The 25,397-nt window shown below is 44.1% G+C and overlaps 2 protein-coding genes across 5 annotated transcripts in view; both read right to left on the reverse strand.

Moving 5' to 3' along the window:
• Positions 1 to 25,397, reverse strand: part of zmiz1a (zinc finger, MIZ-type containing 1a) — a 121,322-nt gene that overhangs the window by 26,684 nt on the left and 69,241 nt on the right. For all 4 annotated transcript variants that reach the window (XM_049599806.1, XM_049599807.1, XM_049599808.1 and 1 more), the window contains 3 exons: positions 9,270 to 9,379; positions 6,505 to 6,618; positions 3,165 to 3,270 (listed from right to left, as the gene is read on the reverse strand). In XM_049599806.1, coding sequence (XP_049455763.1) covers positions 3,165 to 3,270; positions 6,505 to 6,618; positions 9,270 to 9,338 — 289 coding nt within the window. In that variant the 5' untranslated portion in view covers positions 9,339 to 9,379. The remainder of the gene's footprint in view (positions 1 to 3,164; positions 3,271 to 6,504; positions 6,619 to 9,269; positions 9,380 to 25,397) is intronic.
• Positions 11,990 to 25,397, reverse strand: part of rps24 (ribosomal protein S24) — a 131,235-nt gene continuing 117,827 nt past the window's right edge. The window contains exon 5 of the mRNA XM_049599836.1: positions 11,990 to 12,000. Coding sequence (XP_049455793.1) covers positions 11,998 to 12,000 — 3 coding nt within the window. The 3' untranslated portion in view covers positions 11,990 to 11,997. The remainder of the gene's footprint in view (positions 12,001 to 25,397) is intronic.

The following is a 25,397-nucleotide window of genomic DNA, read 5'->3' on the forward strand; positions in this document are numbered from 1 at the left end:
CAAGCAGAAACCTGGCTTAAACATTAAAGCAGGCTTCTAAGAACATAGCGATCATTCCAGGGAGCAGCTACCTTTAATCCAGAGCGTGTCAAGTCATGCACAAAACACAATACACATCACACTTCAGGTTCACTTTCATCTATTTAAAAACTAACACGACGGGACATTGTCAAGAAGAAGAGGCAGGAGAGTTGATATATCAAGCGGATACATGTCATAATGATAATTTTATAGGTTTATTATGAGAGCTCATGTATCATGAAGAAAGAGAACACACTATTATGAGCTTGGCGACATGAGTGGCAGATTCACTGAGGAAGGAACCCGGTAAAACCCTTGATAGATTATGTGCCTAATCTGATTTGGTGTCTGCTGAACTTCACAGTAGCCCAACAGCTCAGAGTCTATTAGTGTTGCGTATCTTTGTAGGGCAGCAGTGCACCTATTATCTAATGAAGCTCTCGGCTGGAAGTCAGCTTGTGGCAGACGACAGATTATAACGAGGAAAACATAAACAACTCTGAGACTATTTTAAAGAGCGCACTCTGGGTTTTAAAACAAAAGAAGCTGCGTTCACCAAAAATCAAAACCTCGAAGTCGCTCTTTTCAAGAGACCGAACTCAACCTGACAATGCTAGCTGCTAGTGCGCGCTAACACCATGTATCCTAACAGTGCTAATGCTAGCTCGCCTAACAGCAGATAAGTCTCTTCACTGGCTGATTCCAGATTAGAGCAATGCGCTAATCCCCGAGGCCTCACTGCAGGGTCACAATCTCCAGACAGCTCATCAGCTGCAGTCTGCTGTTGCTGAAAATCTCTCCAATGTGCTCGACAGGTCTCGCAGGGCAGCAGTTTTACACTGGGAGAAAAGTGCAACTTTAGGTTTTGTAGTTAATGGGCTCAGTGAAGACAGTGACAGGCAAACACATGCAGAAAGAAAATTACAAATGCAAGACTTATCTATAAACACAAGATGGAAAATGTTCTTCTTGGTGTTTATTCTCTAGTATCCTCTCTAATTACTTACTGGAAGTCAGATATTAATTTGTTTAGTAATTAATTTCTAGTAAACTGACTGCCTGGTCACATAAATCAGATGTTTTTTTGCAGACGCTCCACAGCAATGAGTGTTTTGTACTTGTAGTGAGATACATACATGTTAACTTCATTTTGCAAGTTGTCATACTGTTTAAAAAAATAGTAGGGTAGCGACAATTGCTTTATCAATTTTCTTTTTAACTGATGCTCTGAAAGAAAGCATCAGTATGATTGATCTGCGCTCTTAAAAGTCTGCCTCTCTCCACCCCAGAGGAGCTTGCAGAGAGCATCCCAGACTCCTCGGCCCTCGTCTGGGCTCTCAGGTGTCAGATTCGCTGCCCTCTGTCGCCATGCAGGCTGTCAGGAGATTGTGCTGGGGCTGCACAATTAAATATGCACTCATGCATGTACAGACAAACAGACTACTTAAATACGAGCACACAGGCAGAGCTAACAGAGAAGTGACGAACAAATGTTTCTCTGCATCTTTGTTGATGCATCTGCGTCGTCTCTGAGTTCAAGTGTGCATCACGTCTCCTCTGTCGCCCTCCCGTCTGCTTTCTCAGACAGACGTCCTTGTAAGGGAGGTAAGACGGATGCTCAGTGAGTAAGATCTGCCCTGAGTCACATCTGCCTCCCACCCCGACAGCCTGCCTGCCTGCCTGCCTTGTTTGATGACTGGCCGCATCATATCTCTTCCCCCCCCCCCCCGCATAATTACACTACAGTTCCCATTTGTCCGCTGTGCATAAACAGCTCTTCCTGAAACCCAGTGCTGTCTTCTATTAGATCCCAGAACCATCAGCAGGCCTGAGGATGATTCTGACTGTCAGTCGGGCCCAGACAGCCAGCCAGTCCGAGCCATGCCTGGACAACAATCACATTATCCCGACACAGGAACACAGACAGAGAGAGAAATACAGCAATCAATATTGTACACTGACGTCTGTCTGACCACTTAAGTTCCTCCCAACAAGACGCTTCCCACCACAACTGAAAGAGGATATTCAGCTGGAGCAAAATGTTCATATCACACAACCGTGTGTGCAAAAAACTGATACTTTTCTGCCCATATCCAACACATCGCAGCTCATATGAGGAATTACGGGATAAGATTTCAGAGCGTTACTGTTACTGTCGCTGCAGCTCCTGTTATGAAACAGTGACATATTCGCCTTGTCAGAAAAACAAAGAAATCAAGACAGTTTAATCAAAATATTTGACTCTCACTCCTGCCGCTTACGTAACTGCCGAACAAAGGTTTATCTGTGTTCTGACTGGCTGGCTACGGCTTTGTCAGGTCTCTGTCAGGCAGAGTGAGTGGTCCAGCACACATCAGCGACACGTCCCCAGCCATCCATCTCTCGCTCTCTCTCCCCTCACCCGCCTCTGCACATTTCACTTTGACAAATGTACAAGAGCAGGCCGCTCCTGCAGGACTGTGGGAGGCAGGGAGGGGAGGTATGGATCGGGGGGGAAATTGGATTTGATAGATAAATGTCGGAGTATAGCATTACTGCTCGCTCTTTCTCTCCCTCCCGCTTCATGTGTGTGTGTGTGTGCATGCAGATATGCACATGTGAGTGTGTGTGCAGACTGTTGAGTAGACTGTTTTTGTGAAGCTACCACCCGGACAGCTCATCTCAATAGCACATTAATGTTTAATGGGGGCTAAAAATATCTGACATTATAATGCTCTGTGGGCTTTTTGTGTGATGTCTGTGGTCGCAGTCGCAAATCTGCAAACCACAGATTTATGGTAAGTTTGTTTTTAAGCACTGACAAGAACAAAATAATATACATTTTGTCTGTTAGCATAATTATAAGATTCTCCAAAGAAAACATCCTAATAATCTTTATATAGTGCTCAAAACATAATAAGCAGCTACGTTGTGCATTCATGGCCGCAGCAGAATAATGAAACAGGAAACACTTCTGACTGGATCATGACTTTAAGCCACACAGCGGTTTGTTGGGATTGTTTTATTTAATGACAAAGTGAATAAGTGCAGCGTGAGGAACAATGAGCGCTACGCCGTCCACTGTCTCACGAGTCAACAGCAGTAAATGGGATGATGTATGAGCATGCACCTGCTGGCGTTGTAGTAAAGGTGGTAGGTCTTACCTGCAGACTTGGGGGTGAATTTGTCCCTGTTGGCAGCACACACAGCCAGCAACCTGTAGCCCAGGTCCAGGTCAAAGCCCTGCTGAGCAGCGACACGACTCACCACCTGCAGAGAAAGCGATGGATCGTGAGTACAGCTGCTGTCCTGCAGGCACTAATAAGATTAGCATAATTTTTTAAATCATCATCATATTTTAATTACTTCATTTTATTACATTGTTCTACCTACCTTCCTACCTATCTACAAACCTCCTATCTACCAATCTACCTACCTCCACCCACCGACCAACCTAACTACCCACCCATCTATCTACCTGCCTATCTATCTTCCTCCTCAAATGTCAACCCACCAATCTACCTACCTACCTACCTACTCACATACCTCCCCACCAATCTACCCACCTACCAATCCTGCCTAGCTACCTACCCACCCATCTATCTACCTACCTACCTACCTACCTACCTACCTACCCACCCACTGATCTACCTGCCTGCCTACCTACCTACCTACCTGTCTACTTACCCACCATCTACCTACCTACCTAACCACATACCCACATATCTTCCCACCCATCTTCCTACCTACCTGGCTACCATACGACCCACTGCCCTACCTCCTACCTTCACTAAGATTTTCTTATGCAAATACTATAAATATTGAAAATGAACAATGAATGTTAAATAAACCCCAAGACACAGTTAGGGCGTCTTAATCTTTCTATTCACTTTTCTTAATTGTGTTAATATTATGAGCCACTGCTATCACTGAGCTTCCTTCAGACACACACACACACACACACACACACACACACACACACACACACACACACACACACAGAGTGAGATTAATGTGGAGTCTGCAGTCTGGATTGCTCCAGTGATCCACAGTCAGGACGAGTCTGATGACTGCAACAACCTCCAAGAGTGGAGAGAGAGCCAAACCACAGTCGCTCTGCAGAGCAAGCTGAGTCTCTGAAAGGTTATCATCAAACAAGCTGCTCTGGCCCTAAAGTGAACACAGTTTGTCTCCGGACCAGAGGTTGCCGGTTTAATTACCCAAACAGACCAGGAAAATGTGGAAATAATAGGTATTGGGATATCCAGCTAAACTGACCACTGACTACATTACAGAAGCATCCCCTGAGTGAACAAAGGTCAAAATCCTCCTTTTCCCTCCAATTCTGAGACGAGCCAGTCCCCAGCTGGAAAGGTTTAATAATCCTTTGGAGCTAATGACTTCAAGAAGAGGTCAAACATTTATGGGACACGAAGCAGGAGCCTCCTGGACTCTAATATAATGTTAAAGGAGACTCTGAGTGACGTTAAACAGGACTCAGGAGACAGGGGTAAATCATTATTAGAGGGGAAACCCCTTTGCTTTTATCTGCTAACAGATGACAACTCCTCTGCTCCCTCTGACCTCAAAACACACATTACTGTTAACAAGGTCAGCTGGGGTGCCTTTTAGCGAGCCAACGTAACAGCTAGCAGTGATCATAAAGTGCCTTTGTCACAGGTTATACGGCTGCTTGAACACTGAATGAAACAGTGCAGAAATGATGTCAATTAATCAGGTTTATTTGGTTGTTTCAGTGAAGAGATGGTGATGGACACATGGTGGTGAATTTATTTGAAGCTGCAGAAGAGATCTGAGAATTCCAGGGATAAATACCTCACAGCATAATCTGTTCAACCCGACTGTATTATGCAAACGATGACGATTCTGACAAACGGTCGAATCATGTTGCTGTCAATCGTTTAATTTCCTGCGTGAGTGAGAGTGCCCTGCAGTTTGCACAAGGCAGGCAGCCAGCTACAGAGGCTAGCATAGATTCAACACGGATTTAACAGTGTTTCACCTCATAAGCCTTTTTCAGCTTAATCTCCCTCTGAGGACGAACATCCAGGGCCATATTCCTGTCAATATGAGAACAGTGCTCTGAGAGGTGCTGGAGGGTTACTGGGCCATTGATATTCTTGTTTGTGTATTTGTTGGAGGGGAAAGAAAACAGTTTTGAGGATGATTTCTGTTTGTTGTTGACACAGTTTTGTGTGAAAGACAGCTCCTAGTGAACTAAGAGGCAGAAATAACACAGATGTCTGCCTGCGCTGGCATTACACACACTCTGTATACAGTATGAGTATAGAAGGACAAATATAAAAACCCAAATTGTCAAGCAGACAGAGCTAACAGTGCAGCACTGACTCAGTTATGTCATGTTTTATTGGCTCTGGTGCCGATACTCCACCAGGGATTGGAGGATGACCTCCACATGTACGACATGCCAGAGGGAACAAGTGTCTCCCATGCGGCGCACACTTAAGTTTCACTCAGCTACGACATATCTCAGGGACTGCGGTTGATGCACAGTCATCTTTACATTTCAGTTCAGCGCTCTGATACACAAACCAGCGAGGTAACATCACGGAGATAAAATCCTCCAACGAAAGCGAGGACTTGTTGCGCGCTGTAATTCTCCAGATAAGAAGCCGTTTGCTCTCCGAGTCTGATGAAACAATTTAGCTGATGGAGACGGCCCCATGCTGAGAGGGATCTCAGTGGTGGGCTCTATTGTATAGCTCTTTATCAGGCTTTAAGAGGCTTTTATTGTGATTTACACATTAATGAGCGTTTATCTGTTTGCTCACGCTACCACTTGAGCTGGGGACAATGTTCCTTCAGCATTTCGGAGGCTGATCTTGGAGATAGATGTGTGAAACTTTGGATTCTCTGCTGAAAGCCTCTTTCACACATGTGACTCTGTATGTAAGTGTGTGTGTGTGTGTGTGTGTGTGTGACAGAGGTGTTTTTCTTTTACACACCTGGTGCAGGACAGCTCTCTGGCCCTGTGCCCAGATCGATGAATGGTAGCTGGTGAACTGAAAGGCGATAGCCAGGGGTGACTTGCTACCCACAGTCCTGCTCAAGCCTCTCTTTTAGTGAGTGTGTGTGTGTGTGTGTGTGTGTGTGTGTAAAGCACAAAGTGGAGCGAAGCAGTGTGTGACAAGGACTTTAACCTCTGTCACTGGCCCCTGACGGCCTGAGCAGCTGCCTTGGATAACTACTGGATACAAACCTGGTGTGACTACAGCCTGCTACTAACAATTTTTACTCAAATTTGAAGGGGGGAAAGAAGTAAAGCCCGAACAGTAGATGTCAATGTGACTATTGCATGAACCTTGAGCTGTTTCACAGTCTAGGTTAATTTAAAGGCGTCAGAAGTGGACACAGCAGCCTGTCTTCTTTCCCTAAGTATCCCAAATCTAATTATTGTTTTGCTCCTGTCTCCTAAAAAGTACCTGAAAAACCCAACGAAAACCATAATTACTGTTTGCGTACCGTCAGACATCCCATGAGACTTTGCTCGAAAGGTCGCTGGAAGGCCCGGGGATCTCCACACCAGTCGAGCAGCTCTGTGGCCGCTGAGTGGAAGTTGGCCGGGTTCTGTAAGTGCTGTGCAAACACAGAAGAAAAGAGACTGCCATTAGAAACAATGGGAAATAATGAGCGTTATTTTTTTTTTCAGATTGAGTACAAATTGGAAAAACACTGAAACCAAATAGTTTCACAGCCTCGCGCTCTCCCTCCAAACTGCCTTGATTTAATGTCTTGTGTTTCTGCACAACCCTGTGAGGACCTTGACTCCTTCCAACGTACGCCCACTCAGGGCTCTGCTGCATTGTGGGAAGAAGATCACACCCATATCAACAATGATGCCAGTGTTTCCTGTTAATCTCTCTTGGCAACACCCAGCCCTCACCCCCATGACCCACACAGCAACCAAATCTTTTCCCTCCAATCCTCCTCCTCTCTCTTCCCCTCATTCATTGCCTGTTTTCAGAATGTAACAGAGCCTCAGCACCAGAAGTCCACTGGCTGGCTCTGCGGCTCACAAAGAAAACAACCTTGGTCCTGGCAGCTATGTGTGCAGACTCAATACGCGCCGTTGGTGTGTTGTCTAATCTCTTTCACTCCCTGTCTGTCTCTCCCGCTTGTTCACTGAGGCCTGAAACAGTTGAGTCTTTTCTTCCCAGTGTCTGAAGGCTACTCAGGCTGGCAGGACACAATAAGCGGTTTTTAAAATTGGGCTCCCTTTCTTCACGGCTCAGGAGGTTAATAGCTCTGAAATGGCGCAGAGCTGCAGCTTGTTCAGTCGGTGAGATTGAGCCCACTTGAAAGCATTTATTATTCTCATCTGGAGCTGAAGCGTCTTGTTTTGTGTGTTCTTGTGAAAAGGTAGAACTATTGTCTTTAGGGGGCAGCAGAGGTGAGCGTTTTTGAAAGGGCAGCTTTTCTGCGGTGCGCGACAAAAGAGCTCTCGGGTGCAAACGCAGCCCAATGTGTCAGGCCTGGTACCCGCCCGCCAAGAAAATCTCCAAGAGCTTCTAATGATATCATGAGCTTCAAGAGAGGCCTTGAGTGACTCATCTTTTTTGATGTGAAGATTAGCCGTTACAGAGCTAGCTGCGGACTCGAACAGGGGTTTGACTGATGATGAAGAGAAGGAGCAGGGCGCGCGAGAGAATGTGAGAGATGCTCTTGTTGAGTGAGAGGGAGGAGAAGAGCCTGCTCTAGATGAGTGATATAATCTGGCATTATTGCTGCTTGATGGGAGGCGTATCAGCCTCCAGCGCGAGAGGAATCAGAACTGGCGCAGCAGGGGCTGTCTGTCTAGATCTGAACTCACAGCTCCTCCTGCTGCAGCGCTCGCCACCGACTCTGCCTGACAACCTCGACTCTGGTGTGAGGGGGAGGACAGCAGAGTGAAATAGCTCCACTGAGTTTTTTTGGTTGGAGGATGGGCTCCTGAGCTGTTCTTGTTGTTGTTGCTGTTCAGGGTTGGATGAGGACAAGAACGGGGAGGCTGTGGGGGGGAGTAAGGCTGAGCGGCAGCAGCAGCAGCAGTGATGGGGATTCAGCAGACAAAGAGCCAGACGTTTGACAGACTGTCCTCTCCGAGATGACGGACTGACTTACCCCTTTTCAGGCCAGCCGAGGATCAGGCTGTTCAGTGCCTACCTGGCTGCATGGAAAACAGCACAACACCTGGCTCTCTGCCAGCGGCTTTCCCCGAACCAAAACAACACCCTGCTGGCAGAGCCGCCACGAGCTCAGAGCTCACTGACTAACTCGCTGCCTTTGAAGTCTGCTTTACTATGAATTCTATTACAGCCCGAGCCGAGGAGTATATAAACCCAACTACAATTAGTGCATTTATTAAGCTCGACGTGTTAACTCAGGCTATTTAGGGCTTATCAGTGACGCCTGAGAAAATAATTGAGGAGGCTTTGTGAAGTGAGTAGTGTCAATTCCGCCAAATTCGACTCATTTGAGAAAAGCTGACATTTTGGAAATAAGGCTTTTGACGTCGAGCACATCGCTACATGCAATCAAAGCAAGAGGAGGCAATAAGAGCCTGTTAAGATAAAGATTATTATAGTGGGTGCTCAGGAGTTTAGGTGGGGGTGGGGGTGTGTATGGGGTTTAACAGCAGGCACAGAGAAAAGGGATATGTCACCTCATAATCGCGAGCTCAAAGCATTACCATTCACTGATTCACTGTAAGGCATGGTGTCATATGGATGTTGGGAGATATAAAGGATCACACCCACATAGCATAAACAAATAAGCCCACAGCCTGCCAGCCAGCCTGCCAGCCAGCGAGTTCTTGTAGACTATTAATCACAGGCAGAGGCGGTAGCCCTGGGTTATGTCTGACTGTGTCTTTCTGTCTGTATCTGTCGGCGAGGAGTCTCCTGAAAGCTGGCAGTCAAGGAAGAAGCATTTAAGCAAAAACCACAACAAGGGCCGACATACAGTACGTCAAGAGTCAGGAACGTGATGCAAGGGAGCACAGGACCAGGAGGGGGAAAGGAGAGTCTGTTATGTTGCTAGTCTCTTTGAAGTCTCTTCTTGTGTTCGCTGCCAGATTTGCCTCCCTCTTTCTCTCTCTCTATGACCCTGTGCAACATGATCTGTGTGACTGGAGCTAATGGCCAGAAAAACTGATGTCCATATAAGGTGCTGAGAGGAGAGAGGAGTCTAGGAGAGGAGAGGAGATGCAGATTGAATGAAGGTACAACAGGCTGGGTGTTCATACGCACCTGTTTGATGCACTGCAGCCTGTCATTGGTCTGCTGGATGTGCCGGTCCATTGATGGTAACGTGTTCATCTTGATGTCTCTACCGGGACGCCATTAAAAAGTTCTGTACTCTGTAAAGGAAGCGGAGGAGGAGAGGTACATCTGTTAGAACAGGTTTCTGCCAGGTCATCCATGTACAGAGTTTGTAGCCCATGAAGTTCAAACAGCAGTTTAGCAGCTTTGACAAATTCTCAAACAGGCCACGCCGGCTTGTTTACGCACTGACTCATCGGAGGGCTTGATCCGCCTCGTGCATGTATTTTTTTGGCAAACGCACTAAACCGAGATGTTCCGCACGAGAGCCGTTAACGACAAACGGAAACATGATGAAACTGAAAGAAAACTTCATGGTTTTATGTTACCTGTGGGAGGAATATCAAACGCTGGTTGCAAACAAGACGGGACATAAACTGTTATCTCTCTTCAAAAGACGCACACCTCACAGTCAAGGTTATCAGCGTGGCATAGACAACAAATATATACCCACATCTAACAGTAGATAAGGTTCAGCTTTACAGCATCTCTTTCTACCTGTGTATATCGTGATCTAATCCAACAGTGAGCAGCAACAACAACAATTTCACCCACATGTTCATCACTACATCTCGGAGAAACGGAGGCTGGATTAATAGGTAGCGTGCTGATTTGCGAGCCAGGCCTCCGTCCCTCACCGTCCCTCTGTGTTTATCTCCATCAGTGTTGGTCCGCCTCACATTCCTCCACACAAAAGGCGAACTGAGAGACCACAGGTGGGGTAGGGGGGTGGGGGGAAGAGCTGGGGCTCTAGAAAGCTGCTCACTACTGATAAAGGGTCCCCCAAGATCCCCTGCTGAGAGAAACAGAGCGAGAGCGCGAATACGATGAAAGCGTAGTGCTCAGCCAGGGAGTTTTCATGTGTAATGCTCAGTCTGGTGGGCTTATCTTAGAAAGACTATTGCAAGTATGCACAGTCTTCCCGTCTCTTTCTCTCTTGCGCGCGTGCACACACACACACTTAAGAGCATGTAAACACAAAAGCTCGAATTCTTCACTTTGATTAAGCGTAAAGGTAAAACTTCAAAGGAACACTTTGAGAATAAGAGTGTATTACTAATCCTCTGAGCTTAAGCATTACCAGAGTAGAATTACCTGAAGTGCACTCGCACACAAAGTCGGATACACTGCTCGCATGAGTAAGGGGGGAATTCTGGAGTAAATGTGGTCAAACGGTGGGCAGAAAATGTCTCTGTTCAGGTTACACGGACATGATGCCGCAGTGGTTGCTGTGAAAAGTCCCCACAAAACAGCTAACTTTACATTCTGCACTCAAAGCCACTCTGACCGGGCATAATATGACCATAACTCTGGGTGGCCTAATTCTGCTGCGCTGTGCTGTCTCTCAGCATCCAGCAGATGTCTCCCTCTCCTGCTGCTAACCAGCATGTCTCTTTCACACTCTACACCCGGAGCAAGTGGTCCAGAGAGGGCTCCTTTAAGCCCTGACAAGTGCTACAAATCCCCTTCAGCGGCCAGGCAGCTCCACGGACCGCTAACAGGGCACGCTTCAGTCCAGCGCTGGCCGTCTGACCTTGTGGCTATTGATTAACTGTTTCTCCTCCAGCTCCCCTTCCTGCTGTCCCAACACGCCAAGACCGGAGAGGAAGGAAGAGAGACAGGACGGGGGTGGAGAAATCTGCCTCTCTTTTTTTTCCCCCAATAATCTCTTCTTTTCTTCCCCTCCTTCCCTCTGTTGTGCTTTCACAAGGTCCAACACACACACACACACACACACACACACACACACCTCCTCCTCCCACAAACGGGCAGTGCTTTTGTTAGTCGATGAAAAGACGGGCCCTCGGGTTCTGAAAGCAAAATGAGTGAGGTGGAAATGCAACTGGCCGGTGGCGTTGTAACTGAGATAAGAAGTCAATCCACCTGACTGACTGACTGTCCGGGCTGACAGACTCTTCAGCACCACACCCCCCCTGTTGAGGGGGGAAAATGTGTTGCATAACAGATGATGCTTCAGTGGAAACACAGCAGAAGCCCTCCTCCTGCCCTACATCCTCACCCCTCCCTGTTTACTATCAAAATAAAACACAGTAATCTGTCAAATCATCACAGGAAGGGGAACAAGTTGAATGCTTTAACAGCAAAATGTTGACATCTCTGCCTCCACTTCTCCGTAGATTGAGCGATGATAGCTGGACTGAAAAAAGAATGATAGCAACTCTGTTTTTCAGACTTTTATTTCCTGCTTTAGACTTTTTTTTTTTTGGCCAACCACTGTTGTTGTCTGAGCGTGCACACGCCGAGGACGGGTTTGCTTAATCTTTATTGTCTTCCAAACATCTTAATCAGCTCCACTCAACACTGCTTACCAGAGGTGCAAAGCAAAGGATTACACATCCAATTATGCTGTGCATATTACAACCTCCCTTTAAACAGCAGTGGGAGGATGCCGCTATGAATCAGAGCAGAGTAACAAACCACAAATAATACTAACATCCCAGGAAGACTCTGTTTCTTTCTCTCACCGTCTCAAAAACACACAGACACACACACACACTTTTTGTTTCCCTCCTTCTCTCTTTCCCGAGCAAAACAAGCTGGGGGAAGTGGGGCAAGAAATAAGTGCTCAGAAACAAAAGCAAAGTAATATGAAAAGCAGTGGAGTATGGCGAGAAGGGGGCAAGAAGGGCCGGGCTCAGTGGGGAAAAGAAACAAGGGAGGGGAAAAAAAGAAGAAAGAGTGTTGAAATTATCTTGTCATTATCAGCAGCAGCACACACCCACTTATTCACACGCACACACGTAGCGTGTGATCACTCATAGCATGAGTGATTTCTCATTTCAGACAAATGACTACCACCTTTGTCAAGTGCAGCCTGCTCTGTGAATGTAACGGCTGGTGGGGGTTGAGTCGAAGCAGTTACACCGCAGCTCATAATGCACTCCAGTATGTGTATTATATGGGAGCACATTAGGACCAGATTTGGGCTTTATGGTTGGAATCAGTATCGAAATATCAGTGTGTGTTTGCTCAACATCTATATCAGTGGTTCCCAAACTTTTACCTTAAGGGACTCCTTTTGTATTATGAAGGGAACTGATGATCTCTGATAAAGTGACATATTTTATGGCTATTTCATCTTATATTCAATGCATAACAATAACAGTGCAGAACGACGTTGAACTGTGCAGTTAACCCTAACAGTGAGCACAATAACTGCAGGGAGTTTGTGTAAAACTTGTGATTTGGATTCATTTAGAGCAGGTTATTTCCTGAAAATATTGTATACTGACATTCTTTTTATGACTGTCTGGATTACGTATGAATGCATTACAAATGCAGTGTTTTCCTCTCCCTGATTCTTGGCCATTGTTCTGTTAGCTCTTTGGTTGTTTGAACTGCCTACTTTTCTAATGCAGGATGAGGCGGTTTAGCTCTGTGAGTATGGTTTGTGTTCAGGTCTTCACTGTGCCCTTATCCTGTGAGATTTTTGTTTTAATAATCGAAACTCTAAAACTAACAATTTCATTCAGTTTTCTTTCCAGCAATGAATTAAACAATGAAATACAGGCCTACTGAACATTTAAAAAAAAACGTTTTCTTACACTCCTTAAAATCAAGACGGCCTTGTAAGAATTTATATGATAAAAATATTGATATTTGACACGGTGTGACGATACATTATTGCCACACGAAAATATTGCAATACTATGCTTGATTTTTTCCACCACCCCTAATATGGATACATTTTTCTGAGCATCACAACGGAAAGTCGAGAAGAGCTGCACGGTTGGATCATTTTAGCCCTACTGAAGCTAACAGAGTGCTAAACTGGAAGTAGCTGTCTCAGCCAGTAGAAGTCTCTGTGTGCCTGCTCTAAGGGCCACACAGTCCACGGAGGCAGTGCATGGCACTTGAACTATTTTGAATTCATGTGCCACTGAGCAACTTTCATAGGAATGAACGGGGCACCGCACCAAAGCTGTAATCCAGGTGTCTTTATACGTCTATGATCTGGACCCTCAGATTGTGTGCCAGTGAATCTATCCTCAGACATTTAATTCAGTTTGATACTTTACTTTACTTATACTTTGTTTATTCCTAAGGGTCAATTTGAGTTGAGGGAGTTTGCAAACAGAATCAATAATACAGACAATAGAAATTCATAAAACAATAAAATGATATGACTGCATTATTAGAATGCGATCCTGCTGAAAGTTGATAAACAGTGAGCCTTATTAAACAGTACAAGTCCTGCAGCCACATTAAAGCATTGCACACTGTAGTGTTTTCTTAAAATTGTCTGCTCCATTTTTGAAGTTACACTGTGGTTTGAGTGGGCTCCGCAGGCGCTGGAGGAGGAAGAAGCATATTCTGTGCATAAAAGATTTCCAGTTTAAGTTAAATAATTATGGGTCTGCATGCAGGACTAAGGAAAATAACATATTTAGTGGTGTTTTACTGGCTAATCTTCTGACGCTGAGTCTATCCTGTATGTAAAGTGTAGAGGGCAGTGCTGAACAATATAAAGGAACAAGTCTGGCCAGAGATCATCTTCATTATTCAGCAACAGTCTGAAAAAGGAGAACATAACTATCACTCCTGCTCTCTGGACACAGTGGGGGATCTCCTCCTCCTCCTCGTCAGCTATATGGCCGCAGCTTTTCTTTCTCTCACCACTATGTGCTTTTTTGCTCCTCTTTTCTATAGCCCTCAGACATCATTAGAGCCACCCAGCATGCGACTCCTTTTCCACCACCTTCCATTTTCCTATCATTTTTTCTTCCTCCCCGTCCCTCATATCTCAACCCTCCTGCCACTCTTCCTCCCTCCCTCCTCCCCTCCCTCTCCTTCCTGGGGCCCCGTGCGGGAGCTGCCATAACAGGAGGTGGAATGGATTCATTTGCTCTAATGTGGTTTGGGCTGCAGCGTGGCACGGCACAGAGCGACACTTTCTCCCAGTGCACAGAGCTTCTCTCCCTCTCTTTCTCTCTCTGTCTGCAGTTCATGTGTTTTCAAACAGGCCAATCAACACCACTCAGCTGTGCTGGCCTCTCTCTCCTCCTCTCCCTCCCACAATCTCTGCTCTCAGTGTGTCTGTAAAAAGCCACCAGCACTCTCCCTCACACACACACACACACACACTATTATCTCTAGTGGCAAACTCCCATAGCCAGACAGTCCTTTTTTTTTTTTTTTGCTCTTATTGCCTTTATTTTCTCCGGTCCACTCCATTCTGTCCTCAGCTACCATTTCTTCATATATTTTTTTTTTTAACAAACCTACTTCCGCCATCACATCTCTGCCTTTTCGCCTTGTTTCCTTCTTTGCATTATTTTGCTAATCCTCTCCTCCACTAATCTCTCCACCCTCTCCTTTTCCCTCCCAGCAAAGCCAGCTATTGGTCACATCGCTCCCTGCGGCCCTTCTAAAACTCAACGGCGTCATAACCAGCAGCCTCAATAAAAATCTGAAATGACTTGTCCCAGGGGTGGAAAAAAAATAAACTCTAAATGTTGCTGTTTGTTTATCTTCTGTTTTAATGTGACAACCACAGGAGCACCGGGCAGCTATGTGACACCCAACACTGCAATGCAAACAGCTGTGATGTGGGGATATGTGAGCTGCTCTGTTGCCGTCTATAAATATGAAGCTTCAGTTGTGGAGTATTGCAGGTATGCGCCACCAGATACCCCCGGGAGCAGCCGATTATTTCACCACTCAATGTGTGGGATCAAAAAACAGAGCAGCATGTACTAAGTGAGCACAGAGGTGCCCTCTCTCTTTTAGCCAACAGGGATTGGCAACATAACACTTCAATATTACAATATTTGGATCTGAATGTGTTGATAGGGGGAGCATGAGAATATTTATGGGATGATTAGTGCTTTAACAAGGTCCTTACATGCTTATAAACACTCACTCTGCTTACATGAACATGCAAGATTACACACAATACCACATCTACTGATTGTTTTTATTGATCACTGATTCATTTATCTGTAAGATTTCTGGTTTATGTAACATCTTCAAGCCGCTTGTTTTGTCTGACAGTCAAAGCAGCAACTCCCCATATTTATGAATATATTATATATTCTGTTAAATAGTGAGTTCTTGTACTGAGTAGTAAAGTAATTGTTTGAGTTATGGAGAAGGGGTAGAACCATAAGCGTATACTTCTCCCAACTCTTTTTTGGGCATGTAAATATTTAATATTGTTTATGTTGTTTTCGAGAATTTTGTATTTTGAGAGTTTGCTTTATCTTTACTTTTCATTTGGGTGTTATTCTTTTTTATATATATTCGAAATAAATAATATAAAATCAAATGAACAATTTCAAACTGCCATTGATTAGAGTTCTGTCATTCAACTTATTTCCCACAGGAGAGTGTGGAGACCAAAAACAGAGCAAAAAAGGAGAGTAGAATATTGGACATTCAACGTGACTAATAAGCGGCTGTTTGCTAACAAGTTCACCATATTAACTCAAAAGATCATGATACAGCATGTTGCGCTGCCTTAAATGGCCAAAAACTGCAGGTCTGAGCTGCCAAACACTATACACACTTTTGACTTCCGACACAGCCGTATGAACTATATCCATTCAACTATAATCCGAACCTTAGTGCAATATCATATTCTCATGTGCAATACTACTTCTCATTATTATATCATATTCAATGTAACATCGATTATCAGGCACATTCTGCTATTTTCCCACCATTTTAGTTCATTTTTAGTAACTCTTGTACCTAGCTTCCTCCTATTGTTACTCTATTAAGCACTAGTTTTTGATTTTGCTCCTTGAAAACACTTCTTATCTTGTATCTTATTATATTATATTTAAAATGGGCCCAGTGAGTGACCCTGATCCGGGGAACCCACTGGTTGTGAACTGCCACAAAAAAATCCTTCGGGAAATAAAGCTCTATTGAACTGAACTGAACTGAACTGAACTGACACTAAAATGTGAATAGAGTAAAACTTCTAACTGAAAAATATCAACTTGAAACTTTGCCAGCCGATGACCCACATTAAGACCATTATGGTTTTGTAGTTTTCTTACATTTTATGTTTAAATATGCAAATGATGCATTATATAATTAAACATGAACTAATTTGTATACGTTTCCAGAACAGAATTCTGAACACTGAATAAAGCCAGGTTTCATTTTGTCAACATGCTAGAGTCAAAGTTTTTACAGAGGGAATGTTGAATATCTCTTTTTGTCAGCTCACATATTAGAAAATACTGTCAACAGGCATAAAAGAAAATCTATTTTTTGCCATGTTTTCATGAATAAAATGTTTTATAAATCATACTATGAATGATATATGAAATAAACACATAAAAACCTTCACAATATAGATAGGAATAAACCTAGAAAGCTTTATGTATGTAAGTAATATTGAAGTGAAGTTTTCTGGCTCAGAGTATAAGAAAACACTTGTGTTTCATTTTTAAACCATAAATAAGTAGATGTTAGGGCAGGGTTGATTTTTTAAAATATGCAAACGATGCTTTATCCTATCAAAAATGCACTTTTTACATACATGTCCAGAACTGAAATCTGAACGAAAATTTCAGGTGTTCTTTCCACTAGTCTGAAAGAAGACATAATGGAAGCAAAATCTCAAAACTGACCAGTGCATGAACAACTATGTTTTCACCTGTAGTGTTTCCCTGTAAAATCTACCTTGTTATAACTGTAACAAAAACCACAGGTGATGCCTTATCACATCCTGAATCATGGTTCAATACTGCTCAGCTTTAGTGTCAGCTGACTTTGCTTTCACTGATTTATATTTGTGTGTGTGTGGGCCCATACTGGTACACGCGCCCATGTTTTTGTTTTATTGTCTCAAGTGCATTAACAGGGTAAGGCCATCTATCTACACATGAGATACGAAATCAGGTCACCCACGAGCAGAACGGAGCTTGAGCCTCACATGATGAATGAATGAACTCCTTATTCCATAGAATGTTCCAGTTGCTGAGGACTATAAATACCAGCTGGAGAAGATTGTATGTCCTGGCTGCCACATACGATTTTCCACTGTCACGAAAGGCAAGATTCTATCACTCGTGATGCACAAGGGATGAAGCAAGTGTGGGAGTGTGCGTAAGGCCAATGTGTAGCCTTTATCGCTGCACCAAGCCATCACAGGACAGCCTGAAATACTACTGAGCCCTCTCAGTGAAAGAGTGCATAAATCTTAGAGCTTTATTAAGTGGAATAACAGCAGTCTACATTTTTGAGAAGAATATATGAGGAGATGACAGTGTGTCTGAGTAGAGGAGAGCAGAGGAGAGGGAAGGAGAGTGATTGACAGTGCAGTCTGACAGGCTTGTGTAAAGCTAACCTTATGGGCCTGACTCCAGCAGAGCTGTTAGCTCACACACCGCCCCCTGTGACTGCTGAATGGGTAAACTGACAAATTCCATGTCCTTCGGTTTCAGCACCGGCAAACTGCTGACCCAAATGCAATTAAACAACATCCACTGGGGTGAGTGTAACACATCGATGTACGGTAGCATATGAATGTGCATGTGATAGCCTACGCGAGGAGAGGGTGATGAAGTGTGCGCAGGAAAGAGAAACAGAGAGACAGGGGCAGAGAGTGAGACTTACAAAGAGTGAGTGTGATTCAATCTGCTCAGTAAGCCATGAAATGGTATTGGTGTCATTAGGGAGAGCAAAAATATATCTGTGCCAGTCTGCCCTCCACTCCCCTTGTCTTTGACACTCCAAAAGCACAATCCTTACTAAAAAAGCAACCAGCCCAGCCTCTCTGCACTTGGCGGAATAAAACGACCTACAGCGCTGCAGCTCCTGCAGAGTAACCTTTATTTCTGCCTCTGATCTTTTAGGCGACAAATCCAATTAACCATTAAATAAAATAAGCATTTCCAATTAGAAATCAGGCTGAAACACAGACAGTACAGTACAGAACACGCGTTTGTTGAAAGACTCTCAATGAAAAGGTTATTAAAAGTCTGTACAAGGACTGCGTTATGAATGTTTTTTTTCCAGTGCAGCGATAAGAAAAAAATCATTCAGTCCCCACAAAACTGATCAACGGCACACAGCACAAAGAAAATTCAATGAACAAAAGACAGAGTTAGTGCATGATCCATTAACTAACAACTGAGGGAAGCATCTATTGTGTGAAAAATACACAATAAAAACAGACAATTCTTGCGATTAACTGTCAATAAAGCAGCTCAAAATGGCCATCAGATCACAGATAGATTTGTTCTCTGGTTTGTTCTGAGATTTGCGAAAAAGCAGAGTGTTTCCTGAACTTTCACAAACGCCTGCATTTAACTTCATTCAACAACAATATAATTCTTTGCTGTTATTCATCCCTGCAACAGTTTTCCTCAATACGATTATGGGATGATGGCATCTGCAGACAATATCCAAACTTAGGCTGGCCAAAAATCTGTTTACCTGTCAAAATAACATGTTCAATTTTAGGATTAAAACTGGTTCAATCAGGTGCGTTTAATTGTAATGGATGGTAGGCTTTGGAGGAATTCTCTTTAGCAGGTTTATCACGATACCAGAAATTTCATAATCTCTACCCATACTAGTAAAATTCAATGATTCTCAATACCCAGTTCGATATCAAGGTAAGAAGCAAAGGCAAAACAATAAATCCAATGGACTTAAACATACTTCTTTTATTAAAAAGATTTACATTTAATCAAATTCAACTTTCATTGTTAATTGTTGATTATTCGCCTAAAGGGAGAGTACTACTAACCTATGTGGGTTCACAAAATTTTGCAGTATATTAACATATTTCTCCTCCATTGTTGTTGTTGTTAAGCTCCTGTACATATAAGATATGACGGCTGCTCTTTGGGGTTGGCTATCTGTCCCGCTCCTCCTCCACTGTGCCTAAACAGCTGGATGACAGTGACAGGTGCATCGTTTTACCTAAAGCTGAACATTTTTCAGTTCTTAGGCCGCCAGAAAAAATGACCAAAGCCTAAGCGCAGAATAGATGCTCAGTGCCTCGTCATGCTGCTGGAGTTTGTAGCATAGTTTAAATATGCGGCAAAGAATTAACAAAATTCCCTGCCCTCAGGAAAATACGCTTTCTTTTTGGCATGCCGAGTCGAGCTGTTGCTGCAGTTGCACTTGTCTGCGTCTTCCCTTTATTGTTCTTCCAAGCTGTTAGGCAATCTTCTTTTTCCTTTGGCATTTAAAGTCAGACAAGAACACTTGTAGGCGTGTATGCTCCCCTGTCAGGTCTGGATGAATTTAATCTTACTGTACCTATGATACTAGAGAAAAACGAGCGTGCTTCCTTTTTCAGAATTTTGCATAAACTTGGTACCAAAGAATCAGTCCTCATGACATCCCTGCTCTTTACACCAAGCCTGTGTTTCTGTCATCCAATAAGGAGAGTAGATATTCAGGTTTCTCTCTAAAAAGGAGAAAATAAGTTGCAGAATCTTCAGTGAATTTTCCACCACCTTGCCTATAGAGCGCCCTCTTGGTACAGATTAAGGGCAGCGTTCAAGGACGCCAGAACAAAACCGATGTTTGCACACCAGGTCCTCTGACAGGAGAACAGTCTGTGTAACCAACAGCGATGCAACAAATACAAACAAAATCACGTTTTCAAGCTTTGCACACTCCTCCTAAAATCCTTTGATGGTGGATTTTTTTTTTTTAACTGAAACAGCTAAATAACCTTTGAGACAGCGAGACCTTCCTACACGTGTAGAGGGGAGAACGACGCGCTCATTCATCTTGCTCCGTGTGTGTGTGCTTGTTCACCACTGTGTGTCAGAGTGAGGGTATGAGTAGCGAAGAACACAAAACATCTGCTTGCTGTGAAAATGAAGCAGCCTAATGGGGTACACAGAGCACCAGTTTCATTCGCTGAAGGGACAATCCACACAGGTACTATTTGGCACAGTGAGCGCAAAAACCAGCGTTGAAAGGCTAATGTGCCTCACTGCAGCTCTCACAAAACACTCTTTTAGTGCTACAAAGCACTCCACTAGTGTGTGTGTGTTTATTTGTGATCTCAAGCATCGTTATACAAAGTCCACCCTATCAGCTTATCTTCACACATGCATGTGTGTAAAACACGTTGAAATGATGTTTGACACAGCAAGCAGATGGAGAAAAACACATCTTCAAGCCTCAAAAGCCTTTAATGTGTGTGTTTGTGAACTGATATGCTTTCTGTCTAAAATGTTATTCTACTGCAGCTCTGCTTGAAGATTCGAGGTATGCAGAAGGGAGTGCAGGAAGACGAGACAGACAAATAGATGGGAAGAGAGAGGGGGAGAGAAAAACACTCATACAACATATTACATGTAGTGGGAGGCAGGGAGAGACGTGCACGGAGAGATAGGGGGGGAAATGGTTGCAGAGCAGGAGAGAGAGATGGCGAGAGGTCATCCCTGGGTAATTTGTTTTGGTCCTCTCAGAGCGCAGACACACAGGGAGCAGGTAAACCAATTACAGTGTGACATGAATCACTAAGACCTACAGGCAGCCACGAAGCTGGCCGGCCAGCCAGCAAGCCAGGGCAGCCAAACAGCCGACAGAGTGCACGCCATGTCTTTCCCTAAGTGCAGGTCAATCACGAGGCACCGCCATCGCTCCTCCCTTGACCATGATTGCACATCTGGAAGGAACCGATGAGAGACAAAAACAAACACAATTTCCCCGCAGCGTCAGCAGCGCTGAGAGATCCTGTGAAGCTCTGATGGCTTTTTAACGTCTTCAATAGATCCACTTCAGAGCGGCTGCTGGAAACATTGTAATTGACCCCAACACGAAAACTGAATATGCAATGCAAATTTACACAAGCTGGGACTCCTGTCACGGCTTCATCTGTGACACATCAATCTCATCTGACAACGTGTGTTTCGGTTCATCAGTTGCATCCTGTTTTCACAACACAAACAATAATAATGATGCAGCTCTTTTGAAGAGGCACGAGGTTGGATGTCAGATCCTGGTGGATGTCGGAGCCAAGCCAAATACTCCAGGGGTGGGTTGTAAGTATTTACAAGACAAAGACTTAAGTAATTACTTTAATGTCCTTAATCGCCCGACGGCTGTCAAAACGATGTCGTGTCAGGCCTCAGTCACATCAACGCCACTGGCGATATGACTGAGAAGCAGGCAACAACTTGTAAATAAACGATCATCTAGGTCCTTTTCTGCGTAGCCCTAATCCTCGAGCTGATGCTAAACTGACAGCAGCGTCACGGAAATCCGCGAGAGAGAATGAAGTTGACAAGGAGAGGGGATTGGACTGGATTAGATATCGCCTTGGCACTTGGTTTTATTTGATGTGGCCTTGGTGCACGTTGTAGATTCAGGAGGGGTAAATATTTGATGAAGGGCGTTATGGTGTTGGGCTTGCTGCTGCCAGGGGCTGTTCTGAGGGAGCAACTAATAAAGACAGCAGCAGGCAGGTTGTCGATCACCGCCAGGGCGCTGGCTGAGCACAAGTGGCTGGAGAGCAGAGTGTCGCCCCCTCAACGTGTTTACCAAAGCACCAGGTCTTCTAATGTTAGCTCAGCGGGCAAAGATAGCTCTTCCCTTGACTGTAAATCAGTATGCACTCTCATGCATTTATATACACACAAATGGAGAGCACCAGTGGGGCTGCAGCGAGACACAGTTGGAAGAGATTTCCTAAGATGTTAAATCTACCATGTTGCTGCCCCTTGAAATTAATAAGGGCCTCTGAACTGCTCTCTGAGAGCCACTAACTGGCCATTTGCACTGTCTGGCTCCACTGGAAAAGGCACTCCTTGCTTCCTCTCACGAACCCTTCTCCCGTTTTTTTCTCCGTCTTCTCTTCATCACACCCGCTGCTCTCTTTCCCCTCTGTCTCTTTCACCCCACAATTTCCTATCTTTCTATCCTCCATCTCTATTGTCTTCCTTCCATCTCCACCCTCTTCATCTCAGTCCCCTCTCCTCTCTTTCCACCCCCCCTCCTCTCTCTCTCCTGACTCCTTGTTCCCTCCCTCCCACCTCCTCCTCCTCTTTTCTCTCTCTCTCTCTCTCTCCATTCCTCTGGCCCTAAAACCAGCCCCTCGGCCGCCCGCTTGCGCTCACTCAGATGGCTGTTACCATGACAACCCTGTTCTTTCAGCTCTTGCAAAATAATGAAGACAATGTGTTTTCCATTTAGATGAGTTTTCTGGCGCAGCGGGGAGATATGGAGTGTCCATCTTGCCTCCTCTTTCACTGCGGAGGAAATGTAATAAAAAAAGGGGTTTCTAACCTCTCTCTCTCTGACACTCCTTCGCTCTCCTTCTCAACACACTTAGGCACACACACGCTAACACACAAGTTAGGGTGCTGTGTTAGCCAGCTGGGTGGTAAAGTGAGCTCAGTGGTTTTACCACAGCGGAGAGAATAGCAGCAAAGGGTAATGTCTGGCTGGTGTTGCAACAAAGCACATCATCTGCAGTGTTTGTTTTGTCTGCAGTGTCATCGTCGATGTAAAAAAAATAAAAAACTGATTGACAGGTCGAGATGGGACTTTGCTGATTAGAAGAAACTGCAATGAATCCACAGTGGCCAACTTGTCTGTGATAGATTACAGAGCCCCGCACCCCTGTTGTCAAATCTGAGCTCTGACAATGACAAACTGTGAACATTTCAAGTCTTATTTGGGGTTTTTGGGACTTATCGATGATATTTTCACAGCATAATGCTCCGGTGCGGTAATAAATGCCATGACAACTAAAATTGATGGAAAGGGCTTGCTTGCTTTCTCTTGCCGGTGTGGATTTATTAACTTGCACAGCACACAAGGGGAACTGCAAATCCAACCACTTGTTAAGGACTGGAAAGTAACATTTACGCTGCTCTGAGAGGTAATTCAGTCGCAGCATTCAGGTATTTTCACCCAGGGGTTCAATGTAAACAAGCAAATCCAGATATTTTTTTATTGCTTTATTTCTAATGACAGCAGTGAAAGGCTTTGGCTGTGAAAGAAAAAGCAGACTTTGAGTAAGTCTTGAAAATTGGTCTATGTGTCTGAAGTTTAAAGGGTAACTTCAGTATTTTTCAACTTGGCCCATATTTTCCCATGTTTTTGTGTCTAAGTGACTAATGTGAATATATTTTTTAAAGAATTGGTCTAGTATTGCAGCTGCAAAACAGGCTGCAATTTAACCACTTGGGGCATTTGTGCACCATCAATTTATGTCCACTAAAAGTGCTGTTTTTTTGCTACTGACAGGCTCCCATTGCTATAGAAGTGTCTGACATTATTATGGAAAGGCTCCCTACAGAGATAAACCATTTCATTAAAGAGTAAGGTCCTTTTTGTTTCAACAGAAACGGTCTCAAAAACGTTATCACTACCCACCAAACTACATTTAAAAAAACAGTAATCTTATCATCAGTAAATGCACTTCATTAAAAGTGAACAGAAGTCAGATCAGATATCTAACTTTCAAAAGCTGTCTTGGTTCGTCTTTCCACTGTTCCAACAATCACCAACTCTCCTTTGGTTGAAATAACCCCTTAACTCACCCAGCTAGATGTGAAAATATGCTGGCTCTATACACACTAAAATGACTGTTTATTTGAATGGAGTCTGGTGGGTTTGGTGATGACGATTTTGGGGCTGTTGCTGGTTAAACAAAAAGAATCTCATTCTTTATCTTGGCTGAATCCATAATGTTGTTAGACACTTAGAATAACAAATAAGCCTGTCACGTAGCAAAATGAAAGCCTGTTTAGTGCAGGTAAATTGACGAGTACAAATGCCCCCAGTGGTTAGATTCAAGATTGTCTCGCAGCTGCTGGCTGCAGCGGTCTTGCTCAATACTGAACCAATTTCAAAAAATCTTCCTATCAGTCACTTAAACACAAAAACATGGGAAAACTGGGTCCACATTGAAAAATACAGAAGTTACCCTTTAAAGGTGAAATACTTGGAGAGCTTTGGTGCCTACTTGTTTGTGCTCATAAACACAGTTAAGACTTTGCTAATCTTTAAAAATAACATGCCAACTGTTAAACGTCAAGGCAGCTGATCTTCATAGGTCAGGACTTAGTTTTCTGGATCGCACACTCAGGCACACTGTAGACCTCTTTGAGAAAATATATAACCCTCTGCCCCTGAGAAAGAGAGGACACACATATGAGAGAAATAGAGAGAGGGAGCAGTATAATATGTGTATGTCTGTGTGTTTACAGTGGAAATAGTGAGTCTGGGACATTTACTTTGGGTCTCTTTTCCAGTGTTTATGGAGAGCGGTGAGGAACAACACTTCCTGAGAGGAAAGCCAGCTTTCCGAACCCAAACCCTCTTCCAAGCCCCGCAGACGGGGAACGCTCTGTCTCCAATTTATGTTTTCCACCCAGTGCCGCGTAAACACGAATGTAGAAAAACTGGTGTGCATGTGCATGGGTGTGTTTCAGATACTGTGCACACGCAAAACAAAGGCAGGCAGGCGGACTAATCTAGGACAAATGAGCCAAAACATCTCAGAGCACAGTGATAGCCCTGTGTTTACCAGCTGTAATAGACCTTTCTCGTGAAGAAGCTGCTACAAGAATATGATATAAAGAGGGTCAAGCTTCATCTAAAACCCACTCCACTGACCTCCTCCTACTCCTCTCTCAAGTTTTCTCTCCCCGGCCTGTCAACAACAGTGACAGAGGGATTTAAAAGGAAAGCTGGGAGGAGAATCTCTCCTACTCTCTTCCTGCTGTCTCTCTCCCTGCCTGCCGCCCTCCGCTCATTCTTAATTACATCCAGATCAGACTATTAATGAAGTCAGTCTGCTTTTAACAACACCTACAGGGAGTGAAGGAGGGCTTTCCTCAGCCACTGAACATATCAAATCAAATCTGGCTCCCGGCCTTGACAGGTTTCGTGGCCAAGTAGAATGACACGTTAACACAAAGAAAAGATTATGATTACTTTCATTGTTGATTCTTTTTTGGGTTAAAACAATATTTCACCTATTTAGCATTGTTAAACTCATGATGGGCCATTTTTTGGGGGGAAAAAAAAGGCTAAAAAATTGATTCAACAGAACCAGAGATATCAGATTTTAATACATTCTTCTCCCTTAAA

Source organism: Epinephelus fuscoguttatus, linkage group LG16 (genome assembly GCF_011397635.1).
Source record: "Epinephelus fuscoguttatus linkage group LG16, E.fuscoguttatus.final_Chr_v1".
Taxonomy (NCBI): Eukaryota; Metazoa; Chordata; class Actinopteri; order Perciformes; family Serranidae; genus Epinephelus; species Epinephelus fuscoguttatus.